The following is a 13,574-nucleotide window of genomic DNA, read 5'->3' as shown; positions in this document are numbered from 1 at the left end:
GAATGATTTCAGGGAGCCCAGACTCTTGTATCCTCCCGTACATACAAAAGCGCTAAATTCATTAACCTGAGATATCTGGTTTTCTTTAATTAACAGTAATCTTTCTATGTTCTGACTACCTGGTCTTTGTTGCAAAAACTCCTACATATTCTGGATCCCCCCTTACCTTTTTTGGAGCAGTCCCTCAGAGCGATCTGAGAGGCTGTCTTCTCGGCTTAAGTCCTCAGCAAGTCCACTGAATAAAACATAAATTTTGACTTTTAGGTTGTGCTTTTTTTTTTTTTCCGGGTCGACAATAGCTTGTTTGTCCCAGATTGCAATTCCTCTGCTATTCCCAAATAAACTCAACCCTGCTTTTATAATTTGTCTATTTTATTTAAGATTACAGTTTCTTTGGTTCAGAAGGAATTTGGATTGGCCATAATCTATATTAACATTTCTCTTCCCCAGCCCTGCTTGGCTGTGCCCTCTGAGACCCTTTCTTTTCAGGACCTTCCCAGCCCAGTTACTAGCTGTTCCCAGCTGAGCCAGGAGCAAGAGAAATATGCCATCCCTGCTAAAAGTTGGGGAGTGTTGAGGCTGGAAGTAAAAATTTGGGAGTCATCTCATATGGCGGGAGGGCTGGAGGAGACTGAATAACCAGTGAGTATGGATAGCACACAGAGATAGGTGTCCAAAGACTGAGATCTATGGCACTCCAAAATATAGATGCCAGGAAGAAATGTAGGATCCAGCAATGAAGACTAGCTTGCAGAATTCGCTTGCGAGTTAGAGTGAAAACAGCAGAGTCCCAGGTCTTGGAAGGCAAGTAAAGAAGGTGTGCGGGACCACTTATCCAAGCAGTCGTAACTGTTAGTCTCCAGGTGCAGCAGTTTCAAAGCCGTGAAAGTTATGGGAACTTCTGGTTCAGATGAATGATCCAAACATAGTTCTAAAAGCCAGTTCCTCCTGAAATCCTAAACATGATGCAAAGCCTTTGTCTTAGGCCACGATGAAGGCCACAGACTGGGTGACTTATGAACAACAGGAATGCACTTCTCCCAGTTCTGGAGGCTGCAGCAGGTCTGGTGAGAACCTACTCCTGGTTCCCAGACGCCATCCTCTCACTAACCCTAATCCCTGGGCAAACAATGCTGTGACTTATACAAAAGGAAGCCCTGTTATTCTTAGTGACAGTCTACATGCCTCTACCTGCAGTGGAACAAACATTTGACGTTGAAAAACAAAGTCTTGATTACTTTCAAGACGGGGCCAGCTGAGGATCCTGAAAATATTACATGAGAGATGGATAAACCTCAGTTAGGGTTAATTCCCATCACAAGAGTTATCCTCTCGTTACCCAATTCGTACATCACCTGTCTTCTGCTAGATTTCTAGGGCTTTACTTGTGTAGCAGAAGCAGCACCTTGTTTAATTAAAGTTACCAAATGACCACCTTTAAAGACATCTTGATTTTTCTTTTTACTGCTAAGGAAAACCTTAGCTCCATACTACTGCCCGGGTGGTGGGAACCACAGGGTCTCCAGCGGCTAGTCCTCTCCATCATTCTGTCCGTATGACCAGGTCGTGGACCCTGCTGCGGCCTCTGGGCTCACGGAGCAGAGTGGGGAGGACGACTCACAATAGAGACCGAATCCAGGTGGGACAAAAGTTCGCACTGAAGTCAAGCGTTGGGACTTTGAACACTGTTCCGAGGAAACACTGCCAAAGACTTTTTTTAAAAGAATCTCAATTTCCAAACCAGAAATACTGAAAAAATAGTGTGGAAGACGTTTACATGGTAATTTTACTACTGATACACAGTTTGCAGAAACGGCTGCGTGCTGAGTTTTCCCAGGTACTTATTTGTCCTTTTTTAAAAATAATTAATTAATATTTATTTTTGGCTGCGTTGGGTTTTCGTTGCTGCGCATGGTCTTTCTCTAGTTGCAGCGTGGGCTTTCTCTAGTTACAGACAGCAGGGCTACTCTTCATTGGGTTGCATGGGCTTCTCATTGCAGTGGCTTCTCTTGTTGTGGACCAGGGGCTCTAGGCATGCGGACGTCAGTAGTTGTAGCTCGCGGGCTGTAGCGCGCAGGCTCAGTAGTTGTGACGCATGGGCTTAGTTGCTCCGCGGCATGTGGGATCTTCCCGGACCAGGGTTCGAACCCGTGTCCCCTGCATTGGCAGATGGCTTCTTAACCACTGCGCCACCAGGGAAGCCCTGTCCTCTTTTTTTTAATGCATTAAATGAATGGGAGATTGACAAGAAAATCTCTGTCGAATTTCTTGTACGGCAGGGAGGGGAGGGCGCACCAGAACTCTGAGGCCGGCCTCGCCCCCAGCACGCCCCATGCCTCGCCCAGGCCAGCACCGAGGCAACGCCTCTGTCAGCAGCGCAGTCACGTCCCCGCCATGCCCTGAGGCCTCGCCAGGCCAGCAGCGCGGCCACGCCCAGGCCAGCACCGAGGCAACGCCCCGGCGCCGGACAGTTGATAGTAGGAGCCCGCGTTCTGCCCCTGGATCTGATTGGCCGGCTGCGGCCCCTCACACTGCCCCGATTGGCTGCCGCTGCTTCCACTGTGACCGCCGGTTGGCCCAGGCCGTTGCCCCGGCGACGCGGGTTGCTGTGGTTCCGCGCCGCGCTGGGAGTTTGGGGTTGGTCCCAGCCGCCCGCTGGAACAGAGTGGCCTCGGACGCTGCAGGTAGCAATCACCCAGACCCTAGGCCGGCAGGTGAGCGGGGTCAGACGGCCAGTGGGGTCGGGGCAGGGAGGGGGCCACCCGTCACCCGGGCCGGGGTGGGGGCGGGGTCCCTCGGGACCTGCTGTCCCCTGCTGTCTACTCGGCGTGTGTGTGCCCCTGCTGTAAACCCTGCCTGGACGTGTCCCTGCTGTATACCCGTGTGGATGTGCCCCTGATGTATATACTCTGCCTGGACTTGACCGCATGTCCCGAATAGTGAGACGCCTGCATACCTGTCAGGTGGAGGAGGACAGACAGAGCAGGAACGGGGACCCGGCCTCTGCAGCTCACCCCCCGCGTCGGTTCCTGGTTCAGCCGAGAACAGACAACAGCCGGTCCACCGTGTCTCCCGGCATGAGCAACACGAGCAAGGAGCTGCACGGCGCCACGAGCCGCTATGCTCCCTGCGGTGAGTGACCCAAGGAGAGGAAACCCGCGTTTGCTCTGCGGCTGGACTGGCTCACACCAGCGGGGGCTGCCGGGAGGGGACAGGACAACACGGGGTACCCTCAGAGAAAGCTGCACACTGCCTCTATGCCTCAGTGTGGAAGCAAGGCTTAAAGGGTAGCATGGGGGGCGGGGAACTAGGCTTGTTAGTTTGCTTGTTTGTTTTTTCCCTATATTCAAGAAAGCCAGGCTACCCACTGCTGTTGGAGCTCCTCAGTTTTTGGAGCGATAGCGTCTCTGAAAATTTCTCTGTAACAGCAACCCTGTGTAAGTCTCACAGGGGTCTCCCTGTATGTTGGCTTGGGCACTTTCATTTTCAGCTGCATCCCCATGTATTTCATTGATCACCTATCTCTTGCTCCTAATTTAGACCCCAACCAGGGTAACTATGTCTCCTGCTTTAAGCAGTGGGACACAGGAAACAAGCCTCTGATGGAGGCTCCCACGGCAGTGGGCTTCTCACTGTGAAGCTGGCAGAAGGGAAGGAGGAAGACCTGGGTGCTGGAGTCTGATTTTGCCTTGATTTTTACGCTGCCCCATCTCGAGAAGGGCTGGAGAAGGAGGGAGGAGAAGAGAGCCCCAGAGCTCTGCTGGGAGAGGCAGGGTGAGGGCTGGCAGGGGGGCTGCAGGCAGTGGGACCAAGCGTGGTCTTCTTCACAGTCTCAACGTGCTTCTTGCCTGGAGCTCTGCTGTGGCCACTATGGGTGGGTCCGTGGCTGTGCTGGGAATGGGGCAGGGGACAGGAGGCCTGGGTCCCCATCTCCATGGTGGGCTCTCAGCCTGGGTCTGACGTCTCTGCCTTAGTGTGTGGCCTCCCCGTGTGAGCAGTGCAGAAGACGGCGACACTTGCCAGGTACTCTGCTAAACACTGTCACACTAACACTGAACTTCAGAACAACCTGCCAAAGGGTCCTTAGCCCTGGTTTATAGGTGAGGAAGCCGAGGCTCAGAGTTTCAGGAGGCTTCCCTGTTCTCCAAGGCCACGGCGGCCCAAAGGCAGGGCTCCAGAGCCCCATGGGATGTGCCCTCAGACACCAGAGAGCTGTGGGGCTGAGTCACCTTGCCGTCTCTCTGAGCCTGGCTCCTTATGGATAAAGCAAGGGAGGGGGCAAGGGAGCTCGTAAAGAAATCTACGTGGTAGTTAAGTGATCTGGTGCCATACAAGTACTGATAATGTTTGAGGAGAAGACAATTCTCATTCCTTTAACCCTGTGTGTGTGTGTGTGTGTGTGTGTGTGTGTGTGTGTGTGTGTGGTGAGAGTTGGTTCACAGTGACTCATGTGCTGGCTCTCTGAGCAGGGCACGCAGTGATAAACAGCCAGCTAGGTTAGAGCTCAGTGCCTGCCCAAAGCTTCCAGTGATGAGTAGAAGCTACTCTGTTCTCTGTGAATTAATTAGTAATCAAAACACAGAGAGGAAAAATAAAGCTGGAACCGAATGCCTTCCCTTTAAAGGAAAATATTTGAGCTGAATACAATCAGATAAGATGGTCCTAACCATCCTCCTAGCTCTTAAATTAATTCTCTGTGAGCTCGGGCACACTTCTTTAAAGCTTTCCCGGGGTGGGGGTGGGGGGCGGCGTTTCTCCCTTTCAAAACTATAGTGTTTCCACTATACTGTTCATCTAATTACTGTTCTTTAGATATTTAAAAGATTTCCCATGAACATTCATTGTTATGCAATGAAGTAGCTTTAGTTCCAAGTACAGATTGGGTGGCTAACTTTTAGCTTCAGAGGACAGGGACTTCTTGTTCCTGGGATCCATGTGTGCTTGTGTAAAGGGATCTATTCAGCGTCGTTTTCCTGTGCTCCTACTGTACCAGTCAGGGTTCTCCATAGCCCAATGTTGTGCGTGTGTGTGTGTCTGTGCGTGTGTGTGTGTGAGTGTGTGTGTGTAGAGAGAGAGAGGGAAGGAGGGAGGGAGACTGACTGGGAGATTGATTTATTTTAAGGAATTGGCTCACACAGTTGTGTAGCAGGCAGGTCCAAAATCTGCAGGCCGGAGACCCAGGGAAGGGCTGATGCTGCAGTCCTGAGTCCAAAGGCTGTCTGGGGGCCGAATTCCTTCCTCCTCAGGAGACCTCAGCCTTTTCTCCTAAATCCTTGAACTGCTGGCATCAGGCCCACCGATGTTGGGGAGACTTATCTGCTTTAGTCAGAGTCTATTGATTTGACTGTTAATCTCCTCTAAAAAGCACCTTCACAGTAACGTGCCAGACTAAACATCTGGGAACTGTGGCCTAGCTAAGGTGACACATAAAATTACCCATCACATCTGCCAGGAGCCAGTCCTATGTTAGACCCTGAACGCCATGCTTTTTTTTTTTTGGCCACGATGCATAGCTTGTGGGATTTTAGTTCCCTGACCAGGGATTGAACCTGGGCCCTCGTCAATGAGAGTTCAGAGTCCTAACCACTGGACTGCCAGGGAATTCCCTGAACACCATGCATTTTTGACAGCTGGTTCCAGTAAACTCTTAAATGCAAGAGTTACTTGTGCTACGATAGTGGCATCTTTCTTATTTCACACTCCTGGATTTTGTGTCCAAAGTTTTCAATCAGCTGTGATATTTGTTCTTATATTTGGACATGCGGTTAATCAGTTTCTGACGCAAAGAGTCACCAGAACACCAAGATCCCGAGTGTCCCAGGGTCTTCTCTCTGTGGAGCCATAAGTGGGCCTGATCACTACAGGTTCCTGGGCTTCTGCCCACACCTCTCGCTCCTGGCAGGGACCCTCACAGGTGGTCACAAAGCAGCCTGCAGGGCTGTGACTTGGGTGCCCACTGAGGGGGCCTCAGGGCTCTGACAAGGCCAGTTCAGCTCACCCCCCTCCCGTGGCCACTCTGGGTGGGGCGGGGGGTTCAGATCGATGGGGAGGGAGGGCAGGGAGCAAGCTGGCCTTCATTCACCAACCCCGTTTGTCCTCCCACCCTCCTCTTCATGGGACCCTCTCCTCTAGAAATCCCACACCTTTATCTACAATCACTGCGCTTCACCCTTGTGGGACCAGACTTGATGTTTCAATGGAAGCCACACGCAGCCCACCCCTGCCAATCTGCGGCCCGAGATGCTTCCCACAGCATGAGGATGCCCGGGACAAAGCCTCGACGCCCCGCCCCCCCCCCCGCCCCGCCCCGCCCTGTTCAGACACCCTCCTGAGTGCTGCTCTCCTTTCCTGTCTGACAACTCGGGATGTCCCGCTTTGGCCTCCAGCAAAAGGAAAGCGGTGGGGTTCAGATAACATTGTTTGCCAGTGAAGCCTCCCTGATGGCGGGCACGCAGTCCTGCATCTTTCTGCTCCTGTCAAATTAGCAAACCTGTTCAGTTAGGCTCTTACTTCTGTGTCAGTGTTTGTTTGTTTGTTTTTCCAACTGAAGTATAGTTGATCCACAATATTGTGTTAGTTTCTGGTGTACAGCAAAGTGATTCATTTATACATATATATCTATTCTTTTTCATATTCGTTTCCATTATAAGTAGATATTGAGTAGAGTTCCCTATGCTGTACAGTAGGTCATTATAGATTATCTATTTTATATATAGTAATGTAAATATGTGAATCTCAACCTCCTAATTTATCCCTCCTACCCACCTTTCCTCTTTGGTAACCATAAGTTTGTTTTCTGTGTTTGTGAGTCTATTTCTGTTTTGTAAATAAGCACATTTGTATCATTTTTTTAGATTCCACATATAAGTGACATGTGGTATTTGTCTTTCTCTGTCTGACTCTGACTTACTTCACTTAGTATGATAATCTCTAGGTCCATCCATGTTGCTGCAAATGGCATTATTTCATTCTTTTTTTATGGCTGAGTAATATTCCATTGTATATATGTAGCACATCTTCTTTATCCATTCATCTGTTGATGGGCATTTAGTTTGCTTCCATGTCCTGGCTATTGTAAATAGCGCTGCTTATGAACATAGGGGTGCCTGTATCTTTTTGAATTAGAGTTTTCATCTTTTCCAGATACATGCCCAAGAGTGGGATTGCAGGATCATATGGTAGCTCTATTTTAATTCTTTTAAGGAAACTCCATAGTGTTCTCCATAGTGGCTACACCAATATACATTCCCACCAACAGTGTAGATGGGTTCCCTTTTCTCCACACCCTCTCCAGCATTTATTATTTTTTAAATTAATTAATTAATTAATTTTTGGCTGCATTGGGTCTTTGTTGCTGTGCGTGGGCTTTCTCTAGTTGCGGTGAGCAGAGGCTACTCTTCGTTGTGGTGCATGGGCTTCTCATTGCAGTGGCTTCTCGTTGCGGAGCGTGGCTTCAGTAGTTGTGGCATGAGGGCTCAGTAGTTGTGGCTTGTGGGCTCTAGAGCACTGGCTTAATAGTTGTGGCACATGAGCTTAGTTGTGGGATCTTCCTGGACCAGGGCTCGAACCCGTGTCCCCTGCACTGGCAGGTGGATTCTTAACCATGAGGGCAGTCCCCAGCTTTTATTATTTGTAAACTTTTTGATGATGGCTATTCTGACTGTTGTGAGGTGATAACTCATTGTAGTTTTGATTTGAATTCTCTAATAATTAGTGATGTTGAGCATCTTTTCATTTGCCTATTGGCCACCTGTATGTCTTCTAAATGTTTATTAAACGTAAATGTTTATTTAGGTTTTCTGCCCATTTTTTGATTGGATTGTTTAGTTTTTTGTTATTGAGTTGTATGAGCTGTTTATATATTTTGGACATTAAGCCCTTGTCCATCACATAGTTTGCAAATATTTTCTCCCAGTCCATAGGTTGTCTTTTTGTTTTGCTTAGATTTCCTTTTCTATGCAAAAGCTTATAAGTTTGATTAGGTCCCGCTTGTTTATTTTTGCTTTTATTTCTATTGCCTTGGGAGACTGACCTAAGAAAATGTTGCTACGATTTATGTCAGAGAATGTTTTGCCTATGTTCTCTTCTAGGAGTTTTATGGCATCATGTCTTATATTTAAGTCTTTAAGCCATTTTGAGTTTATTTTTGTGTGTGAGAGAGGGAGTGTTCTAACTTCATTGATTTACATGTGGCTGTCCAACTTTCCCAACACCACTTGCTAAAGAGACTGTCTTTTTCTCATTATATATTCTTGCCTCCTTTGTCACAGATTAATTGACCCTAGGTGTGTGGGTTTATTTCTGGGCTCTTTATTCTGTTCCACTGATATGTAGGTTTGTTTTTGTGCCAATACCACACTGTTTTGATTACTGTAGCTTTGTAGTTTTGTCTGAAGTCTGTAACAGTTATGTCTCCAGCTTTTTCTTTTTCCTCAGGATTGCTTTGGCAATTCTGGGTCTTTTGTGGTCCCATATAAATTTTAGGATTATTTGTTCTAGTTCTGTGAAAAATATCATGGGTAATTTGATAGGCATCATGTTAAAGCTGTAGATTGATTTGGGTAGTATGGCCATTTTAACAATACAATAAGTCCCCTACATACAAACAAGTTCCATTCTGAGGGTCCAATTTGTTCATAAGTCCAACAAAGTTCGCCTACATACCCAAATAACACAATTGGCTATATAGTACTGTATTGTAATAGGTTTATAATACTTTTAACACAAATAATACATAAAAAACAAACAAAAAATAAAGAAAATATTTTTAATCATACAGTACAGTACCTTGAAAAGTACAGTACAACAGCTGGCATCCAGGGGCTGGCATCCAGTGAACAGGCAAGAAGAATTACTGACTGGAGGATGGAGCGGAGGTGGGAGATGGTAGAGCTGAAGGATCATGAGCAATAGGAGTTGGAGGGCAAGCTGCCATTTCATTCACGCCTGATGTTGATGGCACAGGTTCTGGTTCCTTGCTGGAACCAGATGCGTGTTCACATCTTTGAAAATTTGCAACTTAAAGGTTTGTATGTAGGGAACTTACTGTATTAATTCTTCCAACCCAAGAGCATGGGATATCTTTCCATTTCTTTGAATCATCTTCAGTTTTCTTTATCAATGTTTTATATTTCTCAGCATATAAGTCTTTTACCTCCTTGGTCAGGTTTATTCCTAAGTTTTTTTTTTTTTCTTTTGGATGTGATTTTAAAAGGGATTTTTTTTTAAACTTTCCCTTTCTGATATTTCATTGTTACTGTAAAGAAATGCAACAGATTTCTGTAATCTTATATCCTGCTACCTGGTTGAATTCATTTATCAGTTCTAGTAGTTTTTGTTGGAGTCTTTAGGGTATTCTATATATAGTATCAGGTCATCTGCATATAATGACAATTTTACCTCTTCCCTACCAATTTGAAAAATTTTAATTTATTTTTCTTGTCTGATTGCTGTGGCTAGGACTTCTAATACTATGTTGAATAGAAGTGGTGAGAGTGAGCATCCTTATCTTGTTCCAGATTTTAGTGGGAAGGCTTTCAGCTTTTTACCATTGAGTATCATGCTGGTTGTGGGTTTGTCATAAATAGCTTTTATTATGTTGAGATATGGTCCCTCTGTGCCCACTTTGGTAAGAGTTTTTATCAAGATATATCAGTGTTTTTAAAGTTCTAAGTTGATCAAATCTTGGCTAACATTTGGTCACATAGTCCAGAGGCTTGCCCCCATTTTAAGTGCTTTGGGATCTTTCAGGAATGTGTACTCCCAGAAATGCAGTCTAGTCCCAATTCATGGAGGACTGAAGGAGAAGAGAGAGAGAGCTGCACACTTAGGGGATTTGGATACCTCACTGGGAGGCTAAAAACCCCAGGGAAGGGCTCTGCTCTCACTGCTTTGGGACAGAGGGGCAGCCAGTAGCAGAGAGGCCAGCAGGCCGCCTAGAAGGTGCTTGTCATCTGCTGGGTGCCGTGGCTGCTGCTCGTGGCCTTTAGGGACTGTTAACTACACAACTGGCAGGGTTATGCCTCGGGTAACAGGCGTTTACCAGAGGGCAGTTTCACCTGTGCCGGTGCCCCGTGTTGATGTCCTCTGCTGGTGTCCTGTGAGGGTGTGACACCCTCCCTGGTGTAGTTATCTTCTGGGCAGTGTACCAAACCAGCCTGGATTCTGTAAGTAATGACCTGACCCTTGACCTCCTCTTCCCTAGATTGGTATTACAACCTTCCTGTGAAGCAGTCTGAGAAAGCTGTGGATGCCCCGCCAGCGTCCCAGATCCCAGGCCTCAGTGACCTGAGGGAAGCCCCCAATGGGCACACGCTCGGGGCACGAAGGTACTGGGTGAAGGAAACGGACTCAGAGTACGTGAAGCTGGCGAAGCAAGGCGGCCAGCCCGGTGAGCACCGCAGGCTTGTGCTTTGTGGCGGGAGTGACACGGTCGTCTGGTCATTGTGTCTTCCCTGTAAAAATATGTGAAGTGTATGAGCTTTGCCCAAGGCCATAGGAAGTCCAGGTCAATGGATACAGTTCAGGGTGCAGACTCTTCAGGGGCGTGCTGCCGTTTATGGGAAAGACCCACTAGGCTGTGAGTTCACCGAATTGGGATTTTCCTTCTGAGTGACACCCCTGCGGTGACTCCCATGCCTACCTCCCTGTCTAACTGCGGTCTCTGTCTCTGCACTGCAGTCGCCCAGCTCAGGGCCACCACTTCCCCAGTCACCTGTGAAGCATCTTTGCTCCTGTTGCTCTGTCTCATCATCCCTCATCCTGTGTATTAATATCTTCTTGGTAATGGAGGCCAGGGATGAGTGTCCATGGTGATGTTGATGAACACCACACTTTTATCCATGATGTAACTGAGAAAGGCCTGTTCAGCTGTGCTAATTAAAGTTGCTGGTCAAGTTAGGAGTCACATCTATCTAGCACACCTTCTGTCTGGCCTTTGTGGTGAACGAGCCTGAGAAACGCTGACCTTTCTCTCTCTCTTTCTGACCCCTGTTCCTGCTGTGGAGATTGTCACGGGGAGAGTGGGCGACATGGCAGAGGGCAGCACCTGGCTTTATTGGTCAAAAGCCCGGAACAGACCATGTGATTCACTGCGTGTAAAGGACAGAAGGTGCACCACCTCCCCACTCCCCAGCCACCAGTTAAAAGGACATTAGTGGGACTGCTGGCAGAATCTGAACAAGATCTGTAAACTGGATAAAAGGATTGCATCACACTAATTTCCTGATTTTGATCACTACACTATGATTATGTCATTACTGTCTCTGGAAGCCTCCCAAACGGTCCCCCAAACAGCAATGACAATGACAGTACTAATGGGTGGGGGGGAGAGAGAGAAAGAGCAATAAAGCAAATGGGAAACGAAACGCAGCATTTGAGGAATCTGGGTGAAGGGTTTAGGGGAATTCATACCATTTTTTGGACCTTTTGTCTAAGTCTGAAATATTTAAAAATGGAAAGTTCAAAAAAGAAAAAAGTTAAACATGTCTTTCTAATAGTAAGAACAGTCGAACAGTCGATGCTGGCCGTCGCGCCCGCTTAGCATGCAAGGCTAGTCGCTCCCGCTTCCCCGCCTGACTGACCCCTGCCTGGGAAAAGCCCTCAAGCTGGGGGAGGGGGATGAAGACCTGGCAGCTAGTCGGGGGGTCGGCGGGAGCTGGAGCCCGAGCGCGTCTCTGACCCTCTCAGCCTGGCTCCAAGCGGGGCACCGGTTAACACTACCCCTGCCCCCAGGATTTAGAGGGGCCGGTGCCCCGCTTCCCACCGGAAACCTGGAGGGGGCGGCTCACCCCAGAACTGCCGCGTGGGGGGTGGAGTACAGACTGTCCTGGCCAGAGAGAGGAGCCAGGGCGCAGCCCCCCGGGGGGCCCGAGGAGTTCTGTCCCCGCAGATACCGCCCTGGAGCAAGGACCCCTCCCCCTCCCCCCAGAGACAGGGAGGAGGTGGCCGGCGGCGGGGCAGGGGTGCAGGAGGGATGTCATCTGGGCACCAGGCAGCACGAGCACTGGCGGGTGAGGACCGCGGACACCCCGGCGTGCTGCCCCCCGGCCCAGTGGAGTCCAGGAGGACAGCCGGTCCCCTTGTCGCTGCGACCTGCCCGCTGGTAATGCGCAGGCCGCTCACAGCCGTGTCTTTTTGGCCTCGAGATCTGTTGAAGCACTTTGCCCCCGGGACCAGTAAGGGCTCCCCCGTGGCCTACTCCTTGCCAGATTGGTACGTCCACCACAGCCAGCCGCCGACGGCCGACCGGAGGCAGTGAGTATCCTGACCCCCGCGTTGCAGCCCCGCCCAGGCCTGCGTCCCCAGCCTCTGACCTCCGCGCCCGGCCTCTCCGCCCGCCGCCTCCCTACAGCCCACTGTCTCCGGGAGGCTGGGCGCCCTCTTCCGTCCCGTCCTTGCTGGGGGTCGGCTGGTTGCCCAGCTTCTCCCCGCCGCTGCATCCCGGAGGGCCCCTCCCTCTCCCCTCCCCTCCCCCCTCTCTCCCTCCCCCTCTGCTAAGGGCCTGGACTTTATCCTAGCAGAACCAGGAGCCCAGAAAGTGAGGGGGGTGTGGGTGGGCGGGGACTGGAGAAGGTCAGAGCTGGGTGCTGGGGCGGGGGGAGGGGGAAGGAGGGAGGCTGGGAGGGGAGGTCAGGAGGTGGCCCTAAGCCGCGGGCCGGGGCCCTTCCGTCCGTTTCTGCAGGGTCCCCGCTGTGTCCATACCGGATTACATGGTTTATGAAGAGCCTAACCCCGATCACGCCAGTGGCAACTACGAGTCCAGAAGGGGGCCCTTCGACTTTGACATGAAGACGGTTTGGCAAAGAGAGGCAGAGGAACTGGAAAAGGAGAAAAAAAAGGTGACTGGAGCCCCACTAGATGGCACGGCTTTGCTTGCCGCCCGGAGCACGCCCCGCGATGTGCTTGTCAGCAGGGTGTGTCTCGTGGCCCCGAGATCTGCATCTTAAGTTCGATCTGCTCAAAGGCCAGAGGCCAAGGGAAATTAGCTTCCTTCTCCTTATGAATGCGACCCTTGAGGTAAGATTGCCTTTTACTGAGTGTGTTTTAACCAGCTGACACTCATCTCCGGGAAAGTTGGCCGTCACTTCTCATCTGCCCAGATAGAAAGGACATTATCCGGTTTCTGAACAAGCCCGTTCTGTTTAAGGGTTTAAGTTAAAATTCCCCGGAATACTCTGTACGGACAAGAAGGGAAGAGGAGACGCTGCTTCTCTTCTGTGCAAACCCTGGGTATTTGTATTTGACCTTGAAGGAGCACTGACTGCAGGGCAACACACTTTCAAGGCATTTCTGTTTCAAAGGCACCCTGTGAAGGCCATCTCGGGTCAGTGGCTTCCTGGTGGCGGTGTCTCGGTTCACGGGGCTGCCGTGGCTCCTGGGACGTGGGGATCTGTGGGTGAACTGGTGACGTTCATGTTAAAACCGGCAGTGGGTCCTGACGATGAGCAAGGTTGGCCGCCCTCCCCCCCCCCCCCCCCCCCCCCCCCCCCCACCCCCCCCCCCCCCCCCCCCCCCCCCCCCCCCCCCCCCCCCCCCCCCCCCCCCCCCCCCCCCCCCCCCCCCCCCCCCCCCCC

The 13,574-nt window shown here is 50.2% G+C and overlaps 1 protein-coding gene across 1 annotated transcript in view; it reads left to right on the top strand.

Moving 5' to 3' along the window:
* The first annotated feature begins 3,077 nt into the window (after window positions 1-3,077).
* Window positions 3,078-13,574, top strand: part of CUNH7orf57 (chromosome unknown C7orf57 homolog) — a 15,961-nt gene continuing 5,464 nt past the window's right edge. The window contains exons 1-4 of the mRNA XM_007449834.1: window positions 3,078-3,132; window positions 10,205-10,390; window positions 12,147-12,255; window positions 12,683-12,839. Of these exons, the coding sequence (XP_007449896.1) occupies window positions 3,078-3,132; window positions 10,205-10,390; window positions 12,147-12,255; window positions 12,683-12,839 (507 nt within the window). The remainder of the gene's footprint in view (window positions 3,133-10,204; window positions 10,391-12,146; window positions 12,256-12,682; window positions 12,840-13,574) is intronic.

Source organism: Lipotes vexillifer, unplaced genomic scaffold, assembly GCF_000442215.2.
Source record: "Lipotes vexillifer unplaced genomic scaffold, Lipotes_vexillifer_v1.1 scaffold1344, whole genome shotgun sequence".
NCBI classification, from domain to species: Eukaryota; Metazoa; Chordata; class Mammalia; order Artiodactyla; family Lipotidae; genus Lipotes; species Lipotes vexillifer.
This window is presented reverse-complemented; position numbering and strand designations above follow the sequence as displayed.